The 26,537-nt window shown below is 43.0% G+C and overlaps 1 protein-coding gene across 3 annotated transcripts; it reads left to right on the top strand.

The window, feature by feature from the left end:
- Positions 1-287: 287 nt before the first annotated feature.
- HDDC2 (HD domain containing 2) lies at positions 288-25,599 on the top strand. Of its 3 annotated transcripts, none has more exons than XM_027056969.2 (6): positions 288-443; positions 1,687-1,808; positions 3,584-3,686; positions 9,116-9,184; positions 21,525-21,663; positions 25,235-25,599. In XM_027056969.2, exons 1-6 carry the CDS (start codon positions 375-377, stop codon positions 25,330-25,332), a joined length of 600 nt encoding a protein of 199 aa, XP_026912770.1. In that variant the 5' UTR covers positions 288-374; the 3' UTR covers positions 25,333-25,599. The 3 variants fall into 3 exon arrangements, with proteins under 3 accessions (XP_026912770.1, XP_053078256.1, XP_026912769.1); XM_027056968.2 differs by having other exon boundaries at positions 302-458; XM_053222281.1 differs by lacking the exons at positions 21,525-21,663; positions 25,235-25,599 and adding an exon at positions 13,246-18,994 and having other exon boundaries at positions 301-458.
- Positions 25,600-26,537: the final 938 nt, after the last annotated feature.

The following is a 26,537-nucleotide window of genomic DNA, read 5'->3' on the forward strand; positions in this document are numbered from 1 at the left end:
CTACCCTCTGCCTCTCCCCTACCCAACTGCAATCCATTTAACAATTTGACAGAGTTCAGTTGAGTGGAGATTAGCAAACAAGTAGTGAGTGACTAGTATGCACCAAACACTTTGCCTGCCACGGATGGTTCAGTGCCTGAGGCACAGCCATCAAGGCCAGGAAGGTGGAACACTTCTTTTCCATAAGGGTCTGGGGAAACCTGGGTGAGGAGGAAGAGGAGGGCGAGGGAGGTGAAGGAGTCTGGAGAGAAAGAGGAGGATGGGGAGGGAGGAGGGGGGGGGGGAAGAGGAGGAGGAAGGAGGAGGCGGAGGAGGGGGAGGAGCTTCAGGAGGCGGCCTCGCGGCCTGCTCGGACCTGCCAGACTGGTGGATGCATGGCTTCGGCCTCCGCTGCGGCGCTATCGGGCCGGGGGGTCCAGAACCTGCTGCAGTTCCTGCGGCTGGTAGGGCAGCTCAAGGTGAACGGGCTCCGGGCCGGGCAGGGCCGTTTGGGGCCGGGCGGGCGGCGCGCGGGGAGAGGCCGGGGTGGCCGCGGGGGCCCTGGAGCTCCTGCTCGCCGCGGGCCGGGGCCTTCACCCTCCCTCCGCCCTCCCGCCTCGCAGGGTTGGGCCCAGAAACTGCCCTGGGAGCGTGGGCGCGTCCGGACGGCGGGCGGAGGAGGCGCGGCCGGGCTGCCAGGCCCAGCCCAGGCCCGGCGGAGTCTGAACCGCGAGAGCCCCGTGTGGGGAGGCAGGCCTGGTGCTCGGCCGGGGACCGGCCCGGGCAGCCACTCGAGCGGTTCCTGGCCAACCGCCGGCGCGCGGATGTTCGGGACCCTCCCTGCTGGCCCGAGGCCGCCCAGAGTACAGGCGGGGCTCACGACCGCTCAGCTGCGCGGTTAAGCGTGGCCCTCCGAGCAGCAGGTGGGAAGAGCGGAACTGCCCCTCAGTCCCGCAGATTTGAAGCGGGGTGCCTTCAATCTCTTAGCTCCTTCTAGAGATAAAAATACTTTTTTTTTAACAGAATATTTTCTGTAGTACATACTGGAGTTGTATCCTGTGCGTCCTCCCCACTCCATAATTTCGGCAGAATTTCTACAAGTTAAAGGCAGATTATGTTTCCTGCTACCATTGCTACTGTTTATATACAGTCCTTTTAAAATGTGGACTTTTGGGGAGAAAAGGCAGTCTCACAAGATCACATCCTGATCTGAACAAAAGGAAGAATTATGACAGGTGGTAGCAGGAACGATTAGAAATGCCTTACTCCTTTCTGCTCCAGAATTTGGAAGTCTGTCACTTGTTCAAGTTGAAAGCTTTCACCACAAGAGTTTCTAGCGTGTGGAATGGTATTGTCTGAAGGCAGAAAGTCCCAACTCTTGTCGTTAGGAAAAACACAGTAATTTACAGCTTTATTTTTCTGTCCAAAGGACTTGTATAAGTTCCTTAATTTACACATTAGTAACACAGAGTAATTTGACTATTGGAATTTTGCATGGTATGCTTGTGAATTATTTCTCCCTCTCTCTCTCTCTTTCTCATTCTCTGACCTCCCTGGTTTATTTGAGGTTAGTTGAGAAATTTTTACTACTTTCTGAAACCATGACCCTGCTTCTATACCCTATTCCCTGGACTTGTCTCGAAGAGCATAACAGATAGTTTAAATATTTATTTTTATAAACTTCTTTCTTTTCTTCATTTTCATTAGAGAGTCCCAAGGACTGGCTGGGTATACAGAAATGTTCAGAGTCCAGAGAGCATATCAGATCACATGTACAGAATGGCAATTATGGCTCTGGTGACCAAGGATGAGCATCTTAACAAAGACCGGTAAGCTGATGTGAACATTGATGCTTGTTAAGATCTCTGGTCTGTGCATATGCACCACTTCCCTTGACTGAGGCCTGTGTCTAATTCTTGCAGGTTAGTTTATCTGTCAAGAGATAAACCATACAGATTCAGGATGTAGGAAGGGGAATTATGGGTGCTGATTGCTTCAATTGTAAACTGCATTCTGGGTTTTCTCTGGCAAGTGATAGAGCCTGCCTTGGTCTCAAGAAAACAAGTGTGATATTAGGATTTCCAGGGCTGGAGAGTGCGTGTGGCATGTCTAAAATTCTATTATTGTATTAGTACACCATGTGCTTTAATTTAGCCCCTTTCATAAATACTAGCACCTGTTTGTGAGGTGACTTTTTAGAGAGGTAATGTGCAGGATGTAGCTAAGAAAGGGATATCTTGTCCTTCAATCAGTCAGCAAGTGTTTTAAAATGCTTTTTGAACACAGGACAAAGTTTCGTAGCTAAGACAGTAAAATAAGTCTCCCATGAGTTACACGGGTCCCAACTGGCTTCTATAAAAGGAACAAAATAAGTTATGCTAAAAAATTAGCAAGGTTGGGGCTCCTGGCTGGCCCAGTTGGCAGAGCATGTGACTCTTGATCTTGGGGTCATGAGTTTGAGCCCCACGTCGGGTGTAGGGATTACTTTAAAAATAAATAAATACAAAGTTTAAGAAAAAACTAGCAAGTTATTCTAACAGACGAGATCATGTGTTCTTGGGGAAGTGGAAGAAGTGAATTTGAGGTGAGCTCTGAAGAGTTGATGAGGTAGAGGAGTAGATGGCACAATGTGCAGAGAGAACAGCTTAGCAACCAAGGCCCTGATGGTAGGAACGTAAAGGTATATTTTGGAAACAATAAGTAAATCAATGTGTAGCAAAGGTCCGTTAGAGAGCGTTCATTAACCCTGTTATTCTGTCGATGGTGTGGAAGTGAGATTTTCTGGCAAAAAGTACAAGATGAACATGGTGTCGAATAGAGATAAACCTAAGTGTAGTCTGAGATTTGAACTGGATGACAGAGAGAGACTGTGGATGGGACACCCCTGAGGAGGTTGTTAGGCCTTGTGCCACCTTGGAGATAGTGGGTACGTGAAACAGATGGCCCTCTGGGGCGTTTATATTATGACCTGCCTTCATTATTTTGACAGTGATTATCTTCATCACTAATCATTATCAGGAACATAAATTATCAAATTTAGTTTTTAGACCAACCTTATGATGTATTATTATCCTTTTGTGCAGATGATAAAATGAAGGCTGACAGAATTGAGCATTTAAAGAAATTAAGTAATTTGGCAAAGGTCACACAGCTAATAAATGATTGCTGGATTTGAACCTAGATCTGTCCAACTCCACCATTTCTTTATAAAGCAACTCATTTTGACATCTAACTAGTATACTAGGGGATGATTGTTTCTGAATTTTGTATCAGTAAGTAAATACTGTAACCAGATCATCTCCTCTTGGCGTTGTATTCTGAAGTTATCAACCTTTTAAAGTGAAATTTGAAAAACCAGCCATTTAAAAAAAAATCCATGTTAACCGTTTCCTCTGCAATCATGTATTATTATGTTGAATATTAGCTAGCAGTTTTGAATCAGAACTGTTGTGGGCTGGTAGAATATAATTACCTTAGAAAATACTGCATTAAAATGCCCTGTGAGGGTGGAGAAAAAAAAATATGCAACTTCAAAGTAGTATAGAGAAGGAACTTGTAGTGAATCTAATTTTGTGTAATTATTCACCATTTTTTGCCTGGTCAGATGTATTCGTCTAGCCCTGGTTCACGATATGGCAGAATGCATCGTTGGGGACATAGCACCAGCAGATAACATCCCCAAAGAAGAAAAACATAGGCGAGAAGAGGTCAGTGTTGACTGTTGACTCCACAAGAGACTACCAGAGAAACCTGTTGCTGAAGCAAAGCTAAGTTTATTAGACCTGTTGCAGTAAGGGAAAGTACCTGGGCAGAGTTTTAGTAGTGTCTCAGGAAAGGGAAGTCAGGAGAGAATATTTATTGAGTTTTAGGGCCGGGGCTGGAGGATGCATAGATGGATCTTAACGAGATGGGCAGCTAGTTAGATTGCACAAGGTTTAGGGCAAAACAGCCTTGGATTGGTAGGACTGGTGTGGCAAAGTCTTAAATTCTTGAGGAGTAAGCTGTTAGTGTTTACTCTGTTTTGGGTGGTTTACAGTCTTCTCTTCCAGAAGCAAGGATTCCGTGGAATAAGCAGTGCATTGGTTTTTGGTTGTTCTCAACCTTGTTTAACACAAGATCAGAAAAGTATGCCTATTCCCAGCCTTGTTTAACACAGAGACAGGAAACTGTTGGTTTCTGTTCTCATTAGTATGTGGACATAGATGGTATGGCTTTCATTAGAACAATGGAAGTAGCTAGATCTTGAAGGAATTCTCCATACTGGTTAAGCTCTTTGGAGAAAAGTTCTATAAATCACAAATATAATCAATATTATAGTAATTTGTGAATTTTCCATTAGTATTTTAATTTATTGGTCAGAAATGAAGAGAAATACTTGGCAATAGTAAGAAATGAACAGCAATAAAATATTAAATCTGTGTTAATTTGGACTCTAAATCCAAAGTCCAGGACCAAAGAAGGACACATATTTGAGGCAGAGGTTGGAAAATCCAGGATTTTTTTTTTTTTTTTTTTTTTTATTGAACAGCTGTTTCTCCATTCAGGGATTATTGCAAGCTACTTTTGTTACAGGAGTTTGGTCATAAATTTCTAAGTGGATGGATCCTCATCAACATGGTTTAACAGAGTAGGTGGGCCTGAATATCTGTTCTCAGAGCTGAGGGAGACTGGAGTTCAGTAGCCAACAGTATTTTTATCCCTCCAGAAACAAGAAGATCCACAAGGAATCCTAGTTTAGGAGTTCTAACATTATGGGAACAAGGAAAATCACATAAGGAATGTTTTCTTCCTGCCAAAATACAGATCCAGAATACAGGCTCAGCATCATGACAGCTTGTGAAAAAGGGAGGAAACTGAGGAGATGTCTCTCTGTAGGAGTCTAGACTGTTGGGAATAAAGAATTCCTAGATCGATTGGCAGAATTTATAGAAAAAGAAACCAATTAGTTCAAGAGACAGAGTCGCAGAGAGGAATGAACCCTGAACCAGATCATGTTGAGTAATGACATAAAGGAGAGGGGATAGGGAAAAATCTCCCTAATTATGCAGCTCATTTCAGGATGATATATTTGGACTTTGTGGAGGAGAATTGGTATATTGAAGTAACAGAGGGTCATCAGAGACTATAAAGTGACACAGAACAAGGAGAAAAGACAAACTGTCCCCATGAAGGTACATAATGAATTTGAGGCTTCCTCCACAGAGGAGCAAACCAGAGCCTTTTGGAAGAAAAAAAGACCCATCAGAGGCTCTCTAGCCACTGAAGATGAGAGAAAACGTGCTACTGTTTTGACACGAGTGAGGCCTGGCTGGTGACACCTTGTGGAGGGGCCTGGTGGAGATGTGAACCGTCAGTGCCGCTGCCTTTCTGGACGTCCTGTCCTGGCAATGATGAGAATTTTTCTGGTTTCCTTGTACTTCCTGGCTGCTGCCACTCCAATGTTCTCCAGGGGACTCAGTGCCATAATCAGAAGGGACAGGGGAAGCATCTTGAAGAACCACAAGTTCTTGGACAAGAAACCAAAGGCTTGGAAGAGTGCTGATATTCCATTACCTCTTCCTGCTGCTGGTTAGGATTTGGGAACAGAGAGAAAGATCTGGAAGGTGAACAATTCTTTATGCAGATGGTGTTTATGAACAAGATTTAGATGTCTGAACCATGCATTAAGATAATTAAATGAGGGTTTCTTGGCTCAAGGTGGAATGCACATAATGAGAAGCAGGCAGCGTTATTTGCCTAGAGGCTAGCCAACTGCATCAGGAAGGCTTAAACTGAAGTAGGAGGGAGGGAACATATTTGATAAACTTGGAAGGCTGATTGCTTTGAGGGAGAGTAGGTATTAAGATGAAAAAGAAAATGAGGGCATGGAAGAGAAAATTTAGGGCCAAAAGCAATATGTGTTGTCTGATCCCCTTCCTAAACAAGATAAAACAGACTTTATTTCATAACCCCAGTTGGTGAATGATGCCTAGTAAGGATCATCGGGAACTGGTGGGATGGAAATTGAGGCTGGAATACAGCAATAGCAGGTTATATTCTTTTGCAAAGAGAAAACATTAAGTTAGAAGGCAGAATCATGGTATGTATGTATCTTCTAGGGTTAAAGTTGCTAAAAGTTGCTTGAGAATGAGGACGTTCAAAGGGGAAGAACCAAACTTTATGATGGAAATGAACATGGCAAAATAGTGAAACTGAAAAGTAGTGAACGTTTTATAGAGTGCTCATTATGTGCCAGATACTTGAAGCTTTACATATATTACCTACTTAATCGTCACAACGATTAAGGTGGATGCCGTTATTAACCCCCATTTTATAGATGAGAAACCTGAAGGACAAAGAGGTTAATAACCTTTAACCTCAGGGTTCCACAGTCAGTGATGGGCGAGTTAAGTGTCAAACCCCGTTCAAACCCCAGTGAACTTTTGTACTGTTCAGCCTTACCAGTGATGTGTGAAGATGCGTAATGCTTTCTAGGTATGGTCACAAAACTGACCTAAGACATTTGCTAGAAGCTTATTCGGCTCAGGACTTTAGGCAAATTCTTTTGACATGCTTTACTCACAGGAAGAAGCATGTCAAGTTAGGACAAATATCACTCTGGGGGCGCCTGGGTGGCTCAGTCAGTTAAGTGTCTGACTGGCTCAGGTCATGATCTCACAGCTTGTGAGTTCGAGCCCTGCATTGGGTTCTGTGCTGACAGCTCAGAGCCTGGAGCCTGGAGCCTGCTTCAGATTTTGTGACTCCGTCTCTCTCTGCCCCTTCTCTGCTCGCACTCTGTCTCTCTCTCTCAAAAATAAATAAACATTAAAAAAAAAAAAAGGAGGAAAATTATCACTCTAAATCTGTGTGTGAACAAGGCAAAACTCAGTATAGAAGTGGGAGTGGCAGAGCTCACCACCGAGAGGGTAAGTCTGGCCTTTGGAGCCATGTACCCTTTGAGTTTAGCAAAGTTGGTTTTGGAGGGTTCATTTAAAAAGTTAGGCACGATTCTTTGGCATATGTTGCCGAACAAGGAATATTGACCACCTAAAAGGTCTCAAAATGCAGATTTTGATTGTGTAATAACATGATATCAATGAGTTTTAGATCCAGAAAATCTTTGTTCAATTTCAAGAAGAGAGCAACAACATATTTGTTATCTGTTTTGTTTTTTAAAGGACAGGGTGATTTTAATCAACTGGAAGTTTATTGGATTTGATCTCCAAAAAGCTGATTCAGTCTCAGGCTACCTTTATAGAAATACAGCATCTAGCATGATGGAGGCAATGGCCCCATTCTCTCCCACCTTGGTCAGACCACACCTCATTCACTATGTTCGGTGCTGGGTACGTCACCATAAAGGGAATATATTAATCCAAGAGTTTAGATATTTATATACCTGTAAATACATATTACTCAGTTCATTCTTTTCAAACAAAGGCAGTGGACAAATGTGTGTTTTTGGAATAGTGTAGAGAAAGGCGATCTATTTGTAAAGACGCCTTTAAGTTTGGAAAATGCAAAGATTTTTCAGGCATTTTCTGCAGTTTATGAAAAAGAAACAAGTGAGGATGCAGATACACAATACCCTAAATTTGATACCACTGAGGGTGCTATGATGCTACGGGCCATTCAAGATGGTGATGTTACTTACAAGAGCACACTGTTGACACTGGCACATGCCGTTCGCTCTGCCAGTGGTTGTGTTCTGTAACATTTTCCTCCCATTTTTATTTTCAATGCTTTTTCCCAGCTCACTATTCGATTTTATATGGGGCCTTTGCCACTTGGCCAAGGACCCTCACCTCCGGTTAGAAAAACTGAAGCGAATTAAGAGGTGTAGGATGAGGAGGGTGAAGGGATCTGAAGCCATTTGAGAGTAAGTTGCAGACTTCATTCCCCCCAAGATGTGATATTTAAAAAATTTTTTTTTTATTTTTTAGAGAGAGAGAGAGTGAGTGGGGGAGAGGGGCAAAGGGAGAGAGCAAGAGAGATCATCTTAAAGTGGGTGTCATGCTCAGCCTGGAGCCCAACAGAGGGCTTGAGCCCATGATCCTGGGATCATGACCTGAGCCCAGATCAAGAGTCGGCTGCCCAACTGACTGAGCCACCCAGGTGTCCCAAGACATGATGTTTTAGGAAGACACTGGAGCAAGACAGAAATGAAGGAGGAAGGAACGAGGGTGGCTCTGGGGACTTCAGAGAGTAGTGCCTTCTCTCTCCTACCCTCTGCTGGACAGACCATGCAGATGTCCCTCAAATGGCTGGTTTGGGTTACATGGCCTTCCCTTGGACCGGTCACTGTGGCCGCAGTGATTCTGGCCCAGCTGGGTCACTGCCCACGTATTCGATGCTGTGTTTGCGAGGGGTGAGGTGAGGCCTGGTGGAGGACCTGCAGGGATAGCTTCCAACTTGGTACAAGAAGGTATTTTCTGTCAGTGCTGCCTAAAGCCCATTTGGGCAGCCTCTGGAGGAGCTAGAGTCCCAGCCCTGGATATTATGAAGGGAGGGCAAGAAGTGATTGGTGATGCTGTCGAATGGCTCAGATACTACACGGGTGGTATGGCTGATTATGCTTTAATATCCCTTTCTTTCATCCTGTGCGTATGACCCCACAAAATACTATCCTGTAGTTTCCTTTATGTTAATGACAATAACTGCCCATGTGTGTAGTGCTTTATGTTATGCAATAAAAATATTAACAGTGGGAAATGAATATAATAATACACAGGAAATTTCTTTGAGCTTTGTTATTCAACGTTACTTTCCTGTTCTTGTTCTCAGGTTAGTTTTGAACTCCAGGATGCTTATGATTGAAATCACAAGATGTGATTCATCCACAAAATGTAAAACCTTGGCCTTGCTTCTGGTATCTCTGTAATCATCTCACACCTTCCCTATTGTCTTTTTTTTTTTTTTTTGGTGTCTGGTGTGCTTCAGGCCACAAAATAAGTGCTTGCTGAACCCCATATGAATAAGTACCCATGTTTCTTTAAAGTATACAACTGCCCTCCTTGTAATCTATAAATATTGTCCAACATTTGGCTGTCCTTTGGGGAGTTGTTTGTAAGAGTTTGAGCCCACTATTTGGCTTTTGTAGTTGAATTGTTAATTAGATAAATGTGATCATGAGTAAAATAACAGTTTGGTATTTCAGGAAGCTATGAAGCAGCTAACACAGCTCCTCCCAGAAGATCTCAGGAAGGAACTTTATGGGCTTTGGGAAGTAAGTATATGTGATGAGTTGCTTTTTATTTACTGTGATTGAGTTTATATGGATCTTCAATGTTGTAGTTGCCTTAGATTATCTTAACAAGCTGTCTCTAACTTATTATTTTCTCGTTTGTGTCTGTTTCTCACCTCCTGGTTGCTGCAGGGGTTTCTCATGGCTAATAGAAATTTTTCTTCCCTCCAATCTCCCCATTTCCCTTGACACCATGATGCCTGGTGCAGATTTTGACTCATCCCCTGGATTTCCTCTTGCGCTGCTCTCACCCCCACCCTGCCAGCCTGCACTCGCCCAGCCTTCTGGTCCTTGAAAAGAATGTGGGCCCTCACCACCTCCTGCCTCTGACCTTGGGCTTCTTCCCCTCCCTGAGCCTGTTGCCCACCTGTGAAACCTTGAAGGGCTGTTAAGGGCTGAGTGAGGTCAAAGTGAAGTGGTGCCATGATGCCCGGCACAGAACGGGGGCCCTGTAGGTGCTCACTGCCTTCCCGGTGCTTGATGGCAAGGTGGGAGGCAGAATGGCTGGCGGCATAGGGCAGGAAGAGTGGAAAGAGCAAAGAAAGCCCACGCGCTCCTGTTGCTCCCCCCACAGTGCTGGTTTTCATTTGTGAAGAGAAAACAACAGCAGACAAATCCTTGCCTACTGCAGTTTCTCACTTCCCTGCAGTCCGTAGTGGCCCTTCTTTGCGTGAGCCCTGAGACGCCCCCTCCACAGCCCCCCTCCCCTCTCCCACTGTCAAAGAACGATCTTCCCCCTTTCACAACCACAGCCCCCCCCCCCCCCCCCCCTGCTCTCCCTGGAGCCTCAGAGCTGGCAGACTTCCCTTCCCACTGCCTAGCGTGCTGGGTCTTTCCTTGACTTGGGGAAGTCTAGGGGTCAGGTTGGGAAGTGACCAGGTTGAACCCTGACTAGATGTTTCTCCTATCAATGCCATTTTCCTCAGTGGTCAGATTCTGTAGTATGATGTCATTTCTGTGGGTTAGCTGAATTATGGGATGAAATGAGCATCCTTCCTTTGTGAGGCAGTACACTATGATGCAGAGAGCAAGGCTTGCCTCCAGAGACCTGGATTTGAGTCCCACCTCCCTTGGGTGAGTTACTTGGTTCTAGTTGGCCTATTTCTCCTAGAACGTGAGAGTAATACAGCTCCACAGGCCCTAAATCCTCAGTTAGGAAATCTACAAAGTTCAGAGAGCCCGTTTTTAAAAAACCTGACCTAACTTCACCTCATACGGCAAAATTTACCTGAATCAACATGAGGCTGTTTAGAGTCCCCACTCATTCCCCTTGATGTGAAAATTAATATGCTTTGATGTAGGAATATTCATCTGTTTAGCAGCTGAGTCTGCCCTGGACCCCACTAGAGGTTTTCTGTAATGTGTACTATATATACCATATTGTTTTCTAAGTTAAAAATATGCTGAAAACTGAAACAGTTTTGTCCTCGGGATTGAAGGTGAAAGATTGTGGCTGTTAATGCCTACCTTGCCAAATAATTGTGAAAATTCAATCTGGCAAAATATGCATGGTATGTAGCCGGAGCCTGGCTCGGGTGGTATCTGTCACTAGGTGTAACAGGGTTTCTTTAGGAAAAAGAGTCCCTTGTGCCAAAGTAGGTCCTTTCAACTGAACTTCTGGAACACTGTGAGTTGAGGAATAATGGAATAGAGTTCATTATAGAAAGAGATTTCATACATAGAAAGAGAAAAGAAGTGGCCCCTGAGCTTATGAAACTAATCTCAAGTATTGTTTTTACAAAGGAAAGACTCCTTTAATTTAAAACTTTTCTACTTCTAAAATCGTTGTTGCACTATATGCTAACTAATTTGGATGTAAATTAAAAAACAAAAACAAAAAACAAACAACAACCAAAAAAAACAAAAAACTTTTCATAAGAATTGGTACCCTTGTGTCTCCTAGTTATTATAAACACAGTGGCAGTATCTGTTAAATTATTTTCTCAGTTAGCCATCAGCTACTGGCTAAAAAAAGCTTACAACAAAACTTACTTACAAAAATTACTTTACATTTACTGGAAATTTTCCTTTTATTTAAGTAGGTTCCAAATGAAAACATCACAATAAAGACTTTGGGTTTGGAAAAATATAAAATACAGAGCATACAGGACTCGATAACCCCTAAATAGGTGACAGTTTTATGATCTCATGAAAGTCAGTGGTTGAATCAATTAAGCTTGTTAAAGAAGGTCCCAGGACAAGTACACAGTGGCCACCTTGGAATGTGACAGTCCTTCTTTAGAATTGTTGGAGCTGTGCCAGCAGACAGCTTAAAAGAAGAGAACATGGGATTCGGTTACTTTGTTGGTGACACTGTGGGATATTGATGGATGTGGAGGAGGAACATTTGCACTTTCTTACTTTCTGACATGAACCCCATCTTTGCATGCTATGAAAGGGTTGGGCTCGTTTTTCTGTTAAGAGCCTGAGGGGGAAAAAATGAGGACCATATAAATAGGCAGCAACAAATTTTTCAGACAGAATGTAGAAATGTATTTATAGAGAATATTATTCATGGCTCTTAAACTTTCCTTAACCAATTCATACACCCCTATGAATGAAGTAGCTGCTTCAGGTCAAGAGAGGCCCCTGAGGTACAGGCTGGGCATACATGTTTAAGTCTCAGTGCTTATTCTCTGTGCAAGGGGGCGAGTGTGTATTTATGTGCTGATGCTGGGGGGCACAGATACATTTAAGTTTATTTAAATATCATGAAAACAAAGCAGGAAAATGTACCTCTCTAGTATCTAGTATTATTCTTTAAAGAGAGTTTTAGACATTAGAATTGTTCCTAATTTCTTTGACTATTTCTCCCTGTGTCTATTAAAGCCTGTATTTCAGGAACTAGAGTATCACTGTCCTTCCGTACACAACACATGTTTCTTCACAGCTCACAGGATCTTATGACAAAAAAACCTAGTTCTAGGCGGTACATCAGAAGAAGATATTCCTCTCCCCTCTTCTCTTTCTGATATGGATTGAATTGTGTCCCACTAAAATTCAGAGGTATCTCCAAATAAGACGTTATTTGGAGATACGATTTTTTTTCTCCTCCATTCAGTAGTTTATTCTCAGTGCCTAGTAAAATATAAAATAGATGGTGGGCAATGAATATTTGAATATTTGTTGAATGAATTGATAGGACTTTTTATTGTTAGTGTGAAGGAGGTCTTTTTTTTTTATAATTGTATTTCAGATTTTTATTGTTCATGTCAAAATATAATTATATCATTTCAGGTGTTCTTCAAAGAGGAAGTGATTACTGGAGGATTTTTTTTTTCCTTGAGATAGGATTTAAAAAGTGTTTTGGGAGATGGGATTTTTATAGATGTAATCAAATTATTATGGGGCTATTCAGGTGGGTCCTCATGCAATATGACTGTTATCCTTATACAAAGGGGAACTTGGACACAAAGATGCATATTGGGGAAGTGCTATGTGAACATGAGAGAGGCCATCTATAAGCCCAGGAGAAGGGCCTGGAGTGGATTCTTCCTCACAGCCCTCCGAAGGAACCAGTCCTGCCAACAGCTAGCTTTCCAACTTCTAGCTCCAGAGTTATGAGCCATAAATTTCTGTTACCTAAGCCCCAGTTTGTGGTTCTTTTTATAGCAGCCCTAGAAAACTAATTCATTCCTTCTCTCTCTCTCTTTCTCTCTTTCTCTGTATCTCTCTGTGTTTTTCCTCTTTCTGAGACCTTTGGTACTATGTAGTGGCTACTTTACCATATTCTTACGTATTTTAAAATTATTTCTGGATCCCATCTCTATAACTCTTTACATGTTAGAATTTTGTAAATTTAAAACTGGAAGAAAATCCATGCCCAACTCCTTTATTTTACGCATAAGAACACGGGGCTGAGGAGCAGTATGTTGCCCAGGGTCTCTTAGCTAGTGGGTGACAAAGCCTGCCTCCTAGTTCAGCATTGTCTTTAGGTTATGATGCAGCACAGGGGTTGATTGAACAAGCATTTATAGTTCTGTTGTATTTAGGACACCATGTCAGTTACTTACGAGTAGTAAGATACTCTTTTAGTGTCCTAGGGCTGCTGTAACAAATTGCCGGAAATTTGGATGGCTTTAAACAACAGAAATGTATTGTTTCATGGTTCTGGAGGCTGGAAGTCCAAAATCAAGGTGTTGGCAGGGCTGTGCTCTGAAGGCTCCAGGGGAGGATCCTTTCTTGCCTCTGCCTGGCTTCTGATAGATGCTGCTTCTAGCTTTTGGCATCCCTTGCCTTACAGACACATCACTCCAATGTAGGCCTCAGTAGTCAGATGCTGTTCTCCCTGGGTCTGTATCTGTGCCCAAATTTCCCTCTTCTTGTAAGGACACCAGCCATTGGACTAGGGTCCATCCCAATCCAGTGTGACTTTATCTCAATTTGATTACATCTGCAATCTTCCAGATATTCCATTATTTGGAAATAAGGTCACATCCACAGGTTCCAGGTAGTCTTGAATTTTTGGAAAACACTATGCAACCCATATACACTCTCATGTTAACTTAAGCATTTTTGTAATTCATGTCCTGTGTTAGTACATGGATTTTGATATCCAATTTCCAGGGTTCAGATGCCCTGTTTACTAGCATTGTGATCTTGGGCAACTTATTGAACCTCTGTGTGCTTCAATATCCTTATTTATAAAATGGCAATAGCAGTAGAATGCCTATCTTATAGTGTTGTATGGCAATCAGATTAATTACTATATGTAAAGTGCTTGGAATATTACTTGGCACACGGTAAGCTCTATCTTTCTTCTGTCTCCATTCCATATGTTCTGATTTTGGTTTAAGAAGATACGGTCATTCTGTACCCAGGGAACTTAGAATAGTACAGTTACATAGAAAATGCCAGTTGAGGGGCACCTGGGTGGCCCAGTCTATTAAGTGTCAGACTTCAGCTCAGGTCATGATCTCATGATTCATGGGTTTGAGCCCCTCATCGGGTTCTGTGCTGACAGCTCAGAGCCTGGATCCTGCTTCGGATTCTGTGTCTCCCTCTGTCTCTGCCTCTCTCTTTCTCTCAAAAATAAATTAAACATTAAAAAAAATTTTTAATTAAAAAAAGAAAATGCCAGTTGATTGATTTCTGAAATGTTAATCATAGCTGCTCACCACTGTAAATAGCTATGAACCCAGAGGGTCACATCTATTTAATGCAGTTCAACATCCTTGATTATAATTTATCTTTGCCATAGAAGTGTGAAACCAAATATCAGTAAGTCAAGAGCAAACATTTTCATTTTTCTCAAAGCATCACCGAAAGATGTTCACCCCACCACCTGCCTTTCACTTTAAAGAAATATCCCCATGAATCCCAAGGCATAGCAGGAGCTGCCCCTCATGCAGTTGCTATTGCCGGAAGTCCAATCAGTTGGAGACACGGTGGGTTAATGGGTACCCTTTAAAAAGTCTCCCTACAAAGGATACTTTGTAGTTCAGGTGCAGTATTTTATTGGGAAGTTTGATGCAGAGCAACATGAGTGTGCTGGGTCCCAGAGGGAGAGTCACAGAAAGTAGGGAGTGAGAGGTGCAAGAGAGAGACTTCATGTAACTAACTCTTCAGTCGGGGCCGACCCCTCCGCAAGGAAGAGGGAGGAGACTTGTGGCCTCGTCCCCTTTCGTCCCCTTCTCTTCCATTTCACGACCTAGACTTGTATCTCTTTGCAGCTTGAACTCCTTCTTGAACTTCTTCCGTTGCTCCACAGAACCCCAGTCTGAGTCATTTCAGTCAACTTGTCTTCCCGAGTGCTACCTGGAGGCTGCAGAGTGCTGATGCAGGGACCCTCCCACCCCCCTGCCTTGGGGACCAGGATCACTCACGACCCATCTAGGTCTCCAGGCTCTGCTGAGCCTCAGGGCTGCAGGACTCCTCATTGGCAACAGACAGTCTCTCTGTCTCTGGCCCCACATCAGCTGTCCATCCCTCTCTTTGCTCACCTGCTTTGCACTTCTCTCCCAACTTTATAGCAAGTAATCTTCCCTCCTTCACCGAGAACATAGAAGTTTCCAGATGGGAACTTTTTCAGGTTTTTGTAAGCCTTGTAAATAATGTTTACACATCATATTTTGAAATAAACTTCCTAGATACTATATCTCTCTACTTCCCTTCACCACCAAATGGGTCGGACATAGTCCCCACTCCCTGCCTCTGCCTCCCCACAGCCCACCAGTGTGACTCAGCCCCACCATGCGCTGCTCTTGCAGCGACCACAGACTGCCTCTGTGTGACTCCAGCTGGCAAGTCCTGCTCTGCCCAGGTGCCACCTGACACCTTGGCTGCATAGAAGATGTTGCCTCTCATCCCTCAGGTCTGCGACATGGCTCCCTCCTGATTTTCTTTGTGCCTTTCTGGCTCTTTCTGAGTTTCTTCAAGTGTTCCTCTTCTTCAGCCGACTTTGTCAGAGCCGATGTTGTCTTCCCAGGGCTGTGTCCTTGGCCTGTCCTTTCTGCACACTCCTCCAAGGCTTCAGTGGTCACATTCTGATTATTCCATATGTTCTGAAAATCTTCCTTCGAGGCTCCAAACATACAAATCCAACAGCCTAATGGAGCTCCACTTAAGTATCCTGTTCAGCAGGTTCACAGCATCCTCCTTTTCTTCAGCCATTTTTGTTACTTTAAAAACTATTGTATTGAAAAAACAGAAAAAAATTCAAAAACCTTTGTATAGCATGAGTTCCTGGAGGGATGACATCCTGGTAACTACCACCTACATCAAGATTTGGAACTTGACCATTTCACCACAAGAAGCCCCTTCCTAGGCCCTGACCAAAGCTAGCCCCTCCCTTCCTCCAAAAGAACCCACTGTCCTGATTTTCAGTGATCACCCGAATTTCTTTATGGTTTTTTCACCAAAGTGCTCATCCTTAGACATTTTAGCTTAATCTTGCGCATTTTTTTAAGGCTTAATATGTCTTTTAAATCTCCTTTAATCTATAGTTTGTCCCTGGCCCCCACCCCATCTCTTTCTTTTTCTTGCAAGTTATCTGTTGAAGAATTCAGACCATGTGGCTTACAGAGTTTTCCATAGTTTTGCCATGGGTTTTGCCAGTTGCACACTGATGATGCAGTTCATGTTCCTCTGTTCTCCTGTTTTCTGCAGAGTGGCAGCTGGATCCAGAGGCTGGATCAGACTTACGTTGGATCTTTTTGGCAAAACTGTAGGTGGTGTTGGATTCTTTCATCATGAGGCACATGATGTCTGGGTTTTCTTTTTCTTTTTCTTCTTCTTCAAAATTCTATTTAAATTCTAGTCAGTTAACAGATAGTGTAATAGTGGTTTCAGGAGTAGAATTTAGTGATTCATTGCTTACCTATAACACCCAGTGCTTATCATCACAAGTGCCCCCTTAAGTCACCCATCTAGCCCTTCCTCCATCCTTTTTCTTGATGCTTCTATCCCTTAATCCCTTTGGGTTGCAGAATCGTAAGACACTATTGTTTTTATTTTATTTTCATTTAGTAGTTGAAGTAATTATATTAGCAGAGGCTTCTTCCTTATCTGCTCTTTGGTTGCAGTTCACAAAGGAAAGGGGGGTTAACACTTGACTTTGGTTGTTTCCTTGATGGCAGGAATGGCAGGATATTGTAGCCTCACTTATCTCGAACACACTTCAGCTAGACCTCCTTCCTGTTTTTTGTTTGTTTGGTTGGTTTTGTTAAATGGGTTATGTTGTTTCAAGACCACAATATGTGCACTAGGGCGCTTCCTGCTACTGAGTTGATTATGGTTTTCATGTTTTTAATGGACAGGGCTAGGATATATATGTGTGTGTGCCTCCTGAGTTCATGGTGATGTTTTCAATTCAGATACAGTACTGTACGGTTTTCACGTAACCTCTTATGTTATGTCTTAACCTCTTCTATATTATACTTTCTTCCATACAAGGAACCCTGATTATACAGGCTTTATCTTTCTCTACACATGTACGTGTCTCAGAATAACAATTGTATGTCCCACCATCGTCAATTCCGATTATTAAAAACAGTTTAAAATATTGTTTTGCCTATGCTGTTTTTATTTTCCCTTTATTTTTTTATAGTTGAATTCCATCTGGACTGTCAGAACATTTAACCATTACATGCTGTCTCTCACACCTCATTTAATCTTAGTTCTGGGACGCCTGGGTGGCTCAGTCCGTTAAGTGTCTGACTCTTGATCTCAGCTCAGGTCTTGATCTCAGGGTCCTGAGTCTGAGCCCCATGTTAGGCTCCATGAGCAGTATGGAACCTACTTAAAAAAAAAAAGTTCTATGAGTCCCTGTTGATGCTCACCACCAGTCCTTATGTCAATTTCTCCTGGTCATTTTGTGTGTCTGAAACTTGTTCTCTTGTAAGTTCTCCAACAGGGACTCACAGGAGCAATATTCTCTAAATCTTGCCTGTTTTTAATTGTTCCTCTGTGTTCTTTACTCTGGAAGGTCCGTTTTGCTTGATATAAAAATCCCATGGTTCCCAGTTTCTTTCCTTGAATATCTTAAATACATTCCTCCATTCTCTTTGGTCGTAAAGCATTGTTGTTAGATAATAATTTTATTTTCCTTATGTGTCAGATGCTCCTTTTGCATAGGTGTACAAATGATTTTTTTAAATATATATGGTAATTTCATTAGAATGTGCTTTGGTATTGGTCCTTCTGGGTCAATATCCTTAGCTATTTAGTATGGGCTTTTAATTTCAAGAAAGTTTTTTTGAATATAGTTTTTCTTTTACTTTAGTTTCCTTTCCCCCCCCAAGACTCCTACGTATCTGTCTGTTGATTGTTCTTCAACTCAGTATTTGTCACCTTCTCTCTCAGATCCTTTACATCATGTTCATTTCTTTTTGACTTTTAAGCCTAACTTCCTTTGCAATTTCTGTTTCTCTTAAGGCATTATTTATCGTGTTAAAATATCCCAGTGTTCCTGTTTGCTGCTTAGCCTTCACTGAGAAAACGACTTTTTCTTTCATCTCTATCTCTAATTTTTTTAATGTGGTTCTTTCATGTCTTACGATTTTCTTAGCATCTTTTAATTATTTTTGAAGTAGTTTCTTACAGATTTGATCCTTTAAAAAAATGAAGAATGTCTTTCTGAGGTGAATTTTCTGTAGAGATGTCATTTTGCTCCTTGCTCTCTGTATCTTCTGGTAGCCTTGTAGGGGATTTGATCTCTGTGTTTTTTACATTGCTCATTTTGATATGCACTTCATTTTCCTTAACTTTTGGAAGGAAACTTGGTCCAGATAACTTTTTTTTTGACTTCACAGAACTTCCTCTTCTGTTTCGGTTTGTGTTTTAATGGGATGTTAAAATGTTCGGTGGCTTATGTTCAGATATTCCCTGGCTTTGTGCTCTTTGCCCACTTTTATCTGGACTTTTTCTTTGCTTCGTCTTGTTATCTTACCCAACTCAATTGTATTATTTTTTTAAGTTTATTTATTTTAAGGGGGGGTGGGGCACAGAGAGAATCCCAAACAGGCTCTGCACTGGCCACACAGAGCCCGATGTGGGGCTTGAACCCAGGAACCGTGAGATTATTACCTGAGCCAAAATCATGAGTCAGAGGCTTAACTGACCGAGCCACTCAGGCGCCCCATTTTACCTCACTCGGTTTTAATTCCACCCCAGCAGCTTCTGTTTATGTGGGGTCCTGTCCTGGAGGAGCCCCAGGAGGTCAGACTGGTGAATCCACCTTGGCTGGGATTGTGTCAGGTGCTGTTGGAGCACACATCTTGACTGTCCTGAACTTCTCCAGTTCTCAGGTGCATCAGATGCCCTGTTGCTTCTGCTGATTGAAAGTGGGGCTTATGGGGCTCCTGGGTGGCTCAGTCGGTTAAGCGTCCAACTTCGGCTCAGGTCATGATCTCACGGTCCATGAGTTCGAGCCCTGCATCGGGCTCTGTGCTGACAGCTCAGAGCCCGGAGCCTGTTTCAGATTCTGTGTCTCCCTCTGTCTCTGACCCTACCCCCCGTTCATGCTCTGTCTTTCTCTGTCTCAAAAATAAATAAACGTTAAAAAATGTAAAAAGAAAGTGGGGCTTATGGCCGGGGGTGGTTTGTCTGTTCCCACTTATGTATATTTTGTGATACATGGTAATGCTATGTACCTTAGTTTTTTTATAAATGTTGCTCATTAGGTTTCGGTTTTGCTGTTTCTTTGTTCTGTCAGTCTTTTGGGTCTGTTTCTTCTCTTTTGCTCCCTCTTGAGTTATGCATGCCAGGAACTAGGAAGTCATTCTCAGCTCTGTCTTTTGTTCACATTCATATTTTGGTTCCCTTCTTCATCCTTAGCATTTCTCAAATTTGCACTCTTGTCCCATCTTCGTTGCCATGAGATTAAGCCAGACCAGATTCTCCAAACTTCTCTGCTGGTGCTGCAGTCTCAGAGCCTGATTTCTCTGCTTCCCATCTAGCCATTTTCCACACCGAAGGGAGAATGATCTTTCTAAAACGCAAATCTGATCGTGACCCTTCTGGCCTGAAATCTCTTGGTGATGTCCAGTAGCTGCAGGGTAAGCCGAAACCACTTCTCACAACCACAAGGCCTTTTGGGAGTTGGCCCTCCTCCTCCTTCAGCGTCTTCTCTCCCTTCCTCCTGCAATTAATTCTGCATTCTGTCGTGAGAAACTACTTGCAGTACATTCCCAAAGATGCCTTGTCTTACTTCTAGAGCTTTGTGGCCACACTGTTCTTACCCTGCCTCCTTGTTGGAAAGTGAAATTGAAGAATGTCTATACCATTATTTTTTGACCAAAAAAACTCAACAATTTACATTTTTAAGAGAAATGGAATTTCACCAGAATTTGTTATATAGTATGTGGTATTTCCTAGTGGTCTCGAAATCTTTTTCTTCTCACTTTCAATAGAGAAAAATCCTGGACTGCTATATTTTGAGTATATTCCCATTTCTTTTTCATTAAATAATGAACTTGAATTTGTTAAATATATATATATTATATTTTATAATATTTTATAATTATTTATAATTATATTTATATATAATTGTAAATGTGAATCAGCATTAAGTAAAAGGAGTTACTTTTAAGTGCTTTTGAATTAAAACAAAATGTATTTGGTCTCATATGAAAATGGTTTTTCCGTGTACAATTTTCAGCTCTATCAAAATCCAAATAGCTGCCTTTATAAGAATAAGGCATCTGATAGAAACTGAGAAACCTTAAGTGATTCACATCACATCACCCTGCCAAGAAGGCATGACAGGTTCATTATCCAGACACATCTGGGGTGGAGTTACAAATGAGAACTTTGCAGGGAAATCAGTTGGGAACACTTTGGTCTTAATAGAAGAACGATTCTATACAGTATTAATTAGGACTTGTATGGCATGTGTCATGCTGTAAGAGGCAGCCCTCCTGTAGCTTTTTGGTTCAGTTTTGCAGTAAGGAGGGAGACAGACCCAAGGGAGGAAGATAGAAAAAAAACAAAAACAAAAACAAAACCCTGCTCCCCATCCACTGCCTTCACCACCTCCTTGTCACCAATACCACACACACACCATTGCATGAAGAACTCCCAGACCCTGATTGTATCCTAAGGAGTTATAACCCAGGGGGACTCGATTGAATCCTCCCTGTATGGATAGCAAGGACAGAGATTTCCACTGGAAAGGGACAGCGAAAATTAAACGAGAAAGCCAGAAATTCACTTAAAAAGGAAAAGGAAGGGGCGCCTGGGTGGCTTGGTCGGTTAAGCGTCCGACTTTGGCTCAGGTCATGATCTCATGGTCCATGAGTTCGAGCCCCGCATCAGGCTCTGTGCTGACAGCTCAGAGCCTGGAGCCTGTTTCAGATTCTGTGTCTCCCTGTCTCTCTGCTCCTCCCCCGTTCATGCTCTGTCTCTCTCTGTCTCAAAAATAAATAAATGTTAAAAAAAAAAATTAAAAAAAAAAAAAAGGAAAAGAAGCTGTTTTTAAATGGGCAGGGAAATCATTTGAGAAACGTGAGATGAAATATTAGCTTGAAGTTAAAAAGACCTCCAGCACTCGGGTGGGTTAAAGAGTAACGATCTTGACATGCAGACAGGGTACCAGACAGGAAGAGAAATGCTTGGAGTGTCGATGTGAACGAATGGGCCTCCTGAGGCCTCCGGTGCAATGCATGGACTGGCACACACACCCTTCTCGAAAGCAGTGCTGATGGTGAGCCGTGAAATTACAGCCGAAGCCTCTCTGGGAAGCGTTTGTACGTGGTCGAGAAGGGCGGCCAGTACACAGTGTGCTTTTACATGTGGCTCTGATGTCAGTACCAGAGTCTGAATTTTCCTGGAGGACCCTGTCCTGCGGCTCTCATCATGCTGCTTTAATTGTCCGTTCACTTAGGAGTATGAGACCCAGTCTAGTGCAGAAGCCAAATTTGTGAAGCAGCTGGACCAGTGTGAGATGATTCTTCAGGCATCTGAGTATGAAGACCTTGAGAACACACCGGGGAGGCTGCAGGACTTCTATGATTCCACAGCAGGTACTCGGTGCTCTTTTCAGTAAACACCATTTTAGTTTGGCTTTTACCCCTCGCGTAGTGACTGACATGACGTTAGCGAAATCTGCTGTTGTTACCTTCTTCTGACACTTTCAGCTGGGGCACGTAAATAGGAAAGGGTGGGATTCATGGTGAGAGGTGGTCTGTTGTGGGAGAGCATTGGCGCCTTGGATCTGAGCACCAAGCCAGGTTCACGTCCACACCTGCCTGTGTGCCCCCCCCCCCCCCAGCCCCCGGGCAGTCTCCTGGCTTTTCTGTGTCCTCCCAGAAAAATGGGAAGCACAGAACTGACCCTGCTTGAGTCATAGGTGGGTTTTGAGATTCAAGAGAGAAAATATATGTGAAAGTACATTGTAATCTGAAGGTCTTCATAGGAGTAAAGTCATATGAGATGAAGGTAGAAAAAGAGATGTAAAAATAGGAAACCCCAGACAGTTGAAGTCATCAGTGTCATTATAGTGCTCCATTGCACAGGCCGGGAGCTTGATTTGTTCTGGTTCTGCCACCTACGGTCCATGTAACCTCCAGCAAATTACTCAACGTAGCTCTGGGCCTTAGTTTCTGTATTTTTAAAATAAGGATAATTATAGAAGCGCCTGGCTGACTCAGCAGAGTGTGCAGCTCTTGATCGCAGAGTTGTGAGTTTGAGCCCCACGTTGGGTATAGAGATTACTTAAATCTTTAAAATCAACTTTATAGGGCTACTTGAAGACATGCAGGTTAGTTCACGTGAAGTGCTTAGAATGATACCTGGCAAGAAGCCTTCACTATCTTCATTTTGATAACAGTGTTTAGTGAAGCTGCATACGCTATGGAGGTGCTGGCTGGTGTTCATGAGGTTGGTTCCTCTTTTCCAGCCCCACTCTCTCTGCCTCTCTTTGCTTGTTATTTCTGTATCATAGCCTCCTCACTCGGCCAGCCAGGCTCACTAGTTCATCCTGCAGGTCTCAACGTTTTCTTCCTTTGTAGACCTAGATACTATCGCATCTTCCTTTTTGAAACTTTTGTGGCTTTCCTCTTCCTAAAAAGTAAGATCTTAACACTTTGGAGTGGCCTAAAGAGCTCTGCAGTCTGAAGCCACTTATATCCCTAGTCTCCTTTCTGAATCCTCCCTGTCAACATGAGGTATTCCTTTCTTTTTGCTCAGTCTGCATTTGCCATAATGTGACCGTGTGATTTGCGTTTTCCTTAAGGATGTTTCTTACTGGGTCTTGTCCCAAAACCCCCAGTTGCTCAGCCTATCCCGTACTAAGCTGTGTGAGGGCCAAGACCAGGTTTGTCTCACCTATCTTTGATATAGACGGTGCTCGGAAATGTTTGACTTCAGCTAAATAGCATTGTAAACTAGGGATCAGCAAACTCTGGCTCATCGGCCAAGCTGGACTGGTGCTGGTTTGTATAAATAAATTTTATTGAAACAGCCACACTCATTCTCTATGTATTGTCTATACTGCTTTTACACCACAGTGGCAGAATTGAGTAGTCGGCAAGAAGCCACATAGTTCACAAAGCCTAAAGTATGTACTGTCTTACTCTTTATGGAAAAGGTTTGCCAACCCGTTGTGAGCAATGATCGGTCTCCAAGATAGCCTGCGTCACCAATAACGTAACTCTAAAATACAAGTCATGTTTATGTGGTGCTTTGCATTTTCACACTATCATCTTCTATTTTGATACACTCACAATGGAAAGTAGAAAATGAAACATCAGACTACTAGTAGAATCAAAAAATGTGGGAACTGGAAGGGTCATCTAGTTTAAACTCCAGATTTCATTGAGGAAGAAATGAGGTGAGAAAGAGGGTGACGTGCCCGCAGCTGAGTTGAGATTAAAATTCACTTCACTTTCCACTCTGGTGCACTACGCTTAAAAAAGGTAAGAATTTTAAGTAATATAAGTGATGTAAGGAGTGGTTGCTTTTCTCAAAAATGCTTAAAGAAAACAACAGGCTCAGTTCGGGAGCAATGAAGATGTACATGGCAAACCTCATGAGGATTTTAAGTAAAGTGTACCCCGAATGTGGGGCTCGAATTCATGACCCCAAGATCAAGGGTCTCATGCTTACCAACTGAGCCAGCCGGGTGCCACTCCCCCCTTTATTAGGATTTTGAAGGGGACTTAAAGGCTTTAGTTTGATAACATTTACAATTTTATTTCTCTAATTCAGTCAATACTTAGGGCTCTCTTTTTCTCTTTTCTTTTTGAAAAGAGAGGAGCAGCATGAAGGCCATTGTGGCTCGTGGGGGTGGATGAGAGGAGAGGGTGGCAGGTGAGGCCCACCGAGCAGCCTAAGAGGTTGGCTTGTGCTCTGAGCAAGATGGGGACCCCTTCGCGGAGGTGGATCGCGGGGCGAGTGGGATCTGTCTTGGGTTTTGAAAGGGGCACTTGGGCTGGAAGCAGGGAGACCAGCTGGTGGCTATTGCAGTATCCGAGTGAGAAATGATAGTGGTTTGAGCCAGGTTGGTAGCGATAGAAAAAGAAAGGAACGGCCAGATTCTGGATATATTCTGAATATAAAGGCCAACAGAATTTGTGTAGGGGTATTTATGAGAGAAATCCAAGGACTTTGGTCTAAGCAACTATAGAAGAATGGAGTTGCCACAAATGGGGAAGGTGGGGAAAAGATAGGTTTCAAAGGAGAAAGTCAGGAGTCCCAGAAGCCACGGGAAGAAAATGCTTCAAGAGGGGTAGTGATCAGATTCAGCAACGTGTTGCTAATTGGTGTGTCCTAAGTAAGAGCCATTTTGGTGGAATTGCGGTAATAGTGTGACAGCGTGACCTTTACACAGTGGGGCAGACGGTGGCCTGGAGGCAACGGGGAGCGTAGAGGGCAGACCCAGGCCCAGTGAAAAGAGCCATGTGAGAGAGAAAACATCCACCATGTGACAAGGCTGCAGGGAAAGCCATATCCTCAGGACAAGCCAGACATCAGGGCCAGAAAGTGAAGGGAACGTTCAGAGAAGAGGTTGATGATAGGGAATAAATGGAATCAAATTTGGACTGAACAGTAAACAACAAAGGCACTGGCAAGAAAAAAACAGGGAAGAAGTGATGGGTTTGATAATCCTGCACGCCAACCACCTTCAACTAAGAAAGCTTATAGGTAGGTTGCTGCCCAGGGCAGAAGTCTGGGAGGGTTGAGGAGCAGGGAAGACAGATCAGTGGGTTTTAGTGTAGTTGTGTACAAGAGACACATTTGCATCCTGGGACTGCCTAGACCTTCTGCTCTTCCTATTAGTCTTTTTATATGTATGTGCTTTGTGCCCGTGAGTTCCGGTTTCAGAATGGGCAGAGATTGTGTCCAGCTCTCTACCTGGTGAAGTTTTCCCTAGCTCTGCCTGATGAACAGTTCTTTGCCCGACTGTCATCCCCAATGCTTGGTGGCATCCAGGGTGATGGAGGATAAGCTCCAAGTGGTCCTCTGTCCGGGACCTGGAGTTGTATTCTGTCTTGGAGTCGATCACAGAACCCAGGCCCTGACAAGCCTAGGATCAAGCTGGAGAAACTGATGTATCCTCTTGTCAACCTCTTTCCCGGTCTTCTTGCCTTGCAGGAAAATTCAGTCACCCGGAGATAGTCCAACTTGTGTCTGAACTTGAGGCAGAAAGAAACGCTAACATAGCTGCCGCCACCAGTGAGCCCCGCTCCTGATGTGCTCTCTGGGTTGCTGCACTCCTGTGACAGACATTGTGTTTTTCCCTTTCATGGTGTTGTTTGGCCACTGTTGCTTTGTTGATTCCCCAGATGCAAGTCTGTTTATTTTCCATTGCCTGGACTCCAGTAAGAAACCTGATACAATGTGGATAATAAAAGGAGCTACAGAACAGGATGTGGTCCTGAAAATGCCATGGATGAAGCCTGAGGGTAGTGGGGGGAGTTTTTTAATGAACTAACTAAATAAATTTTTAAAACCTTAAACTTTGGACTATTTATTGGAGATTTTGAATCATTTTATTCTAAATTAATAACCTACAGCCCTGAAGGCCAGATTCATGCAATGATGGAAAATTAAGTTACGATTGCTTTTAAGAACAGATTCTTCAGCTGACTTAGTGGTGAGGATCCAAGAAAAGGAATGTATTATAATGCATTTATGAAATGCTGCTTTGTTCAGATGATCACTCCGTGGAGCCACATTGTTCATTTCACTGTGACCTGCCTTAGGCCCCTGATCATAGACTTGTAAACAGGCTAACAGGTTCTGACTCTCCCCCTAATCCTTTTTGTCATTTAGGGATATAAATTCAGGCATACGGTTTCAAATGCCATCTTGTCTTCCTCTGTGTATTTTTCCCTGTCTGATTTATAAATATTCAGACCTTGATTATGAGAACATTTATCACCAGGTAAGAAATCTGTAATCAGAGGAATGTTACTGAGGGCACTGCACCTTATGTTGGGAACACATCAGACCAGGTTTCTTCCCCCGTTTCCTTTCATTGGACAAGTAACCTACCCTGCTTGCCTCTGAATGAGGCACAACCATGGAATGGTCAGGAAAAGAAGACCATCTGTGCAAACTTGCCCAGTATTTTGGCGTGAAGCAATGATGCCTGCCCCTTTAATTCAAACGTCAGTTTCCATTTGAAGAAGGCCGTTACTGTGGCATGATGAGAGTATTCTAGGAAGCGTTTCTTTGGAAACTCTTGGCAGTATCCATGGATACCCAGTCTGCAGGAAGCAAAGTGCATGATCTCTTCAGAAGCAACACATGTGTACATATAACTGCTCTGCGTTGAAAAGAGCAACGCGGTTTGCTTCAAAATACTGATGCATCATAGCAACGGTATTTAAAAAGTGGTAAATGGTTGAAAATTCCAAGTCTGCTCGTTACTAGAGATATGGTTAGTAGGAAA

This window comes from Acinonyx jubatus, chromosome B2, assembly GCF_027475565.1.
Source record: "Acinonyx jubatus isolate Ajub_Pintada_27869175 chromosome B2, VMU_Ajub_asm_v1.0, whole genome shotgun sequence".
Lineage (NCBI taxonomy): Eukaryota > Metazoa > Chordata > Mammalia > Carnivora > Felidae > Acinonyx > Acinonyx jubatus.

Coding starts and splice junctions, on each gene's coding strand:
- HDDC2 (XM_027056968.2), top strand. CDS start 375: ATGGCTTCGGCCTCCGCTGCGGCGCTATCGGGCCGGGGGGTCCAGAAC. Junction 1,809..3,583: donor GAGCATCTTAACAAAGACCG/GTAAGCTGATGT, acceptor TTGCCTGGTCAG/ATGTATTCGTCTAGCCCTGG. Junction 9,185..21,524: donor AACTTTATGGGCTTTGGGAA/GTAAGTATATGT, acceptor CCGTTCACTTAG/GAGTATGAGACCCAGTCTAG.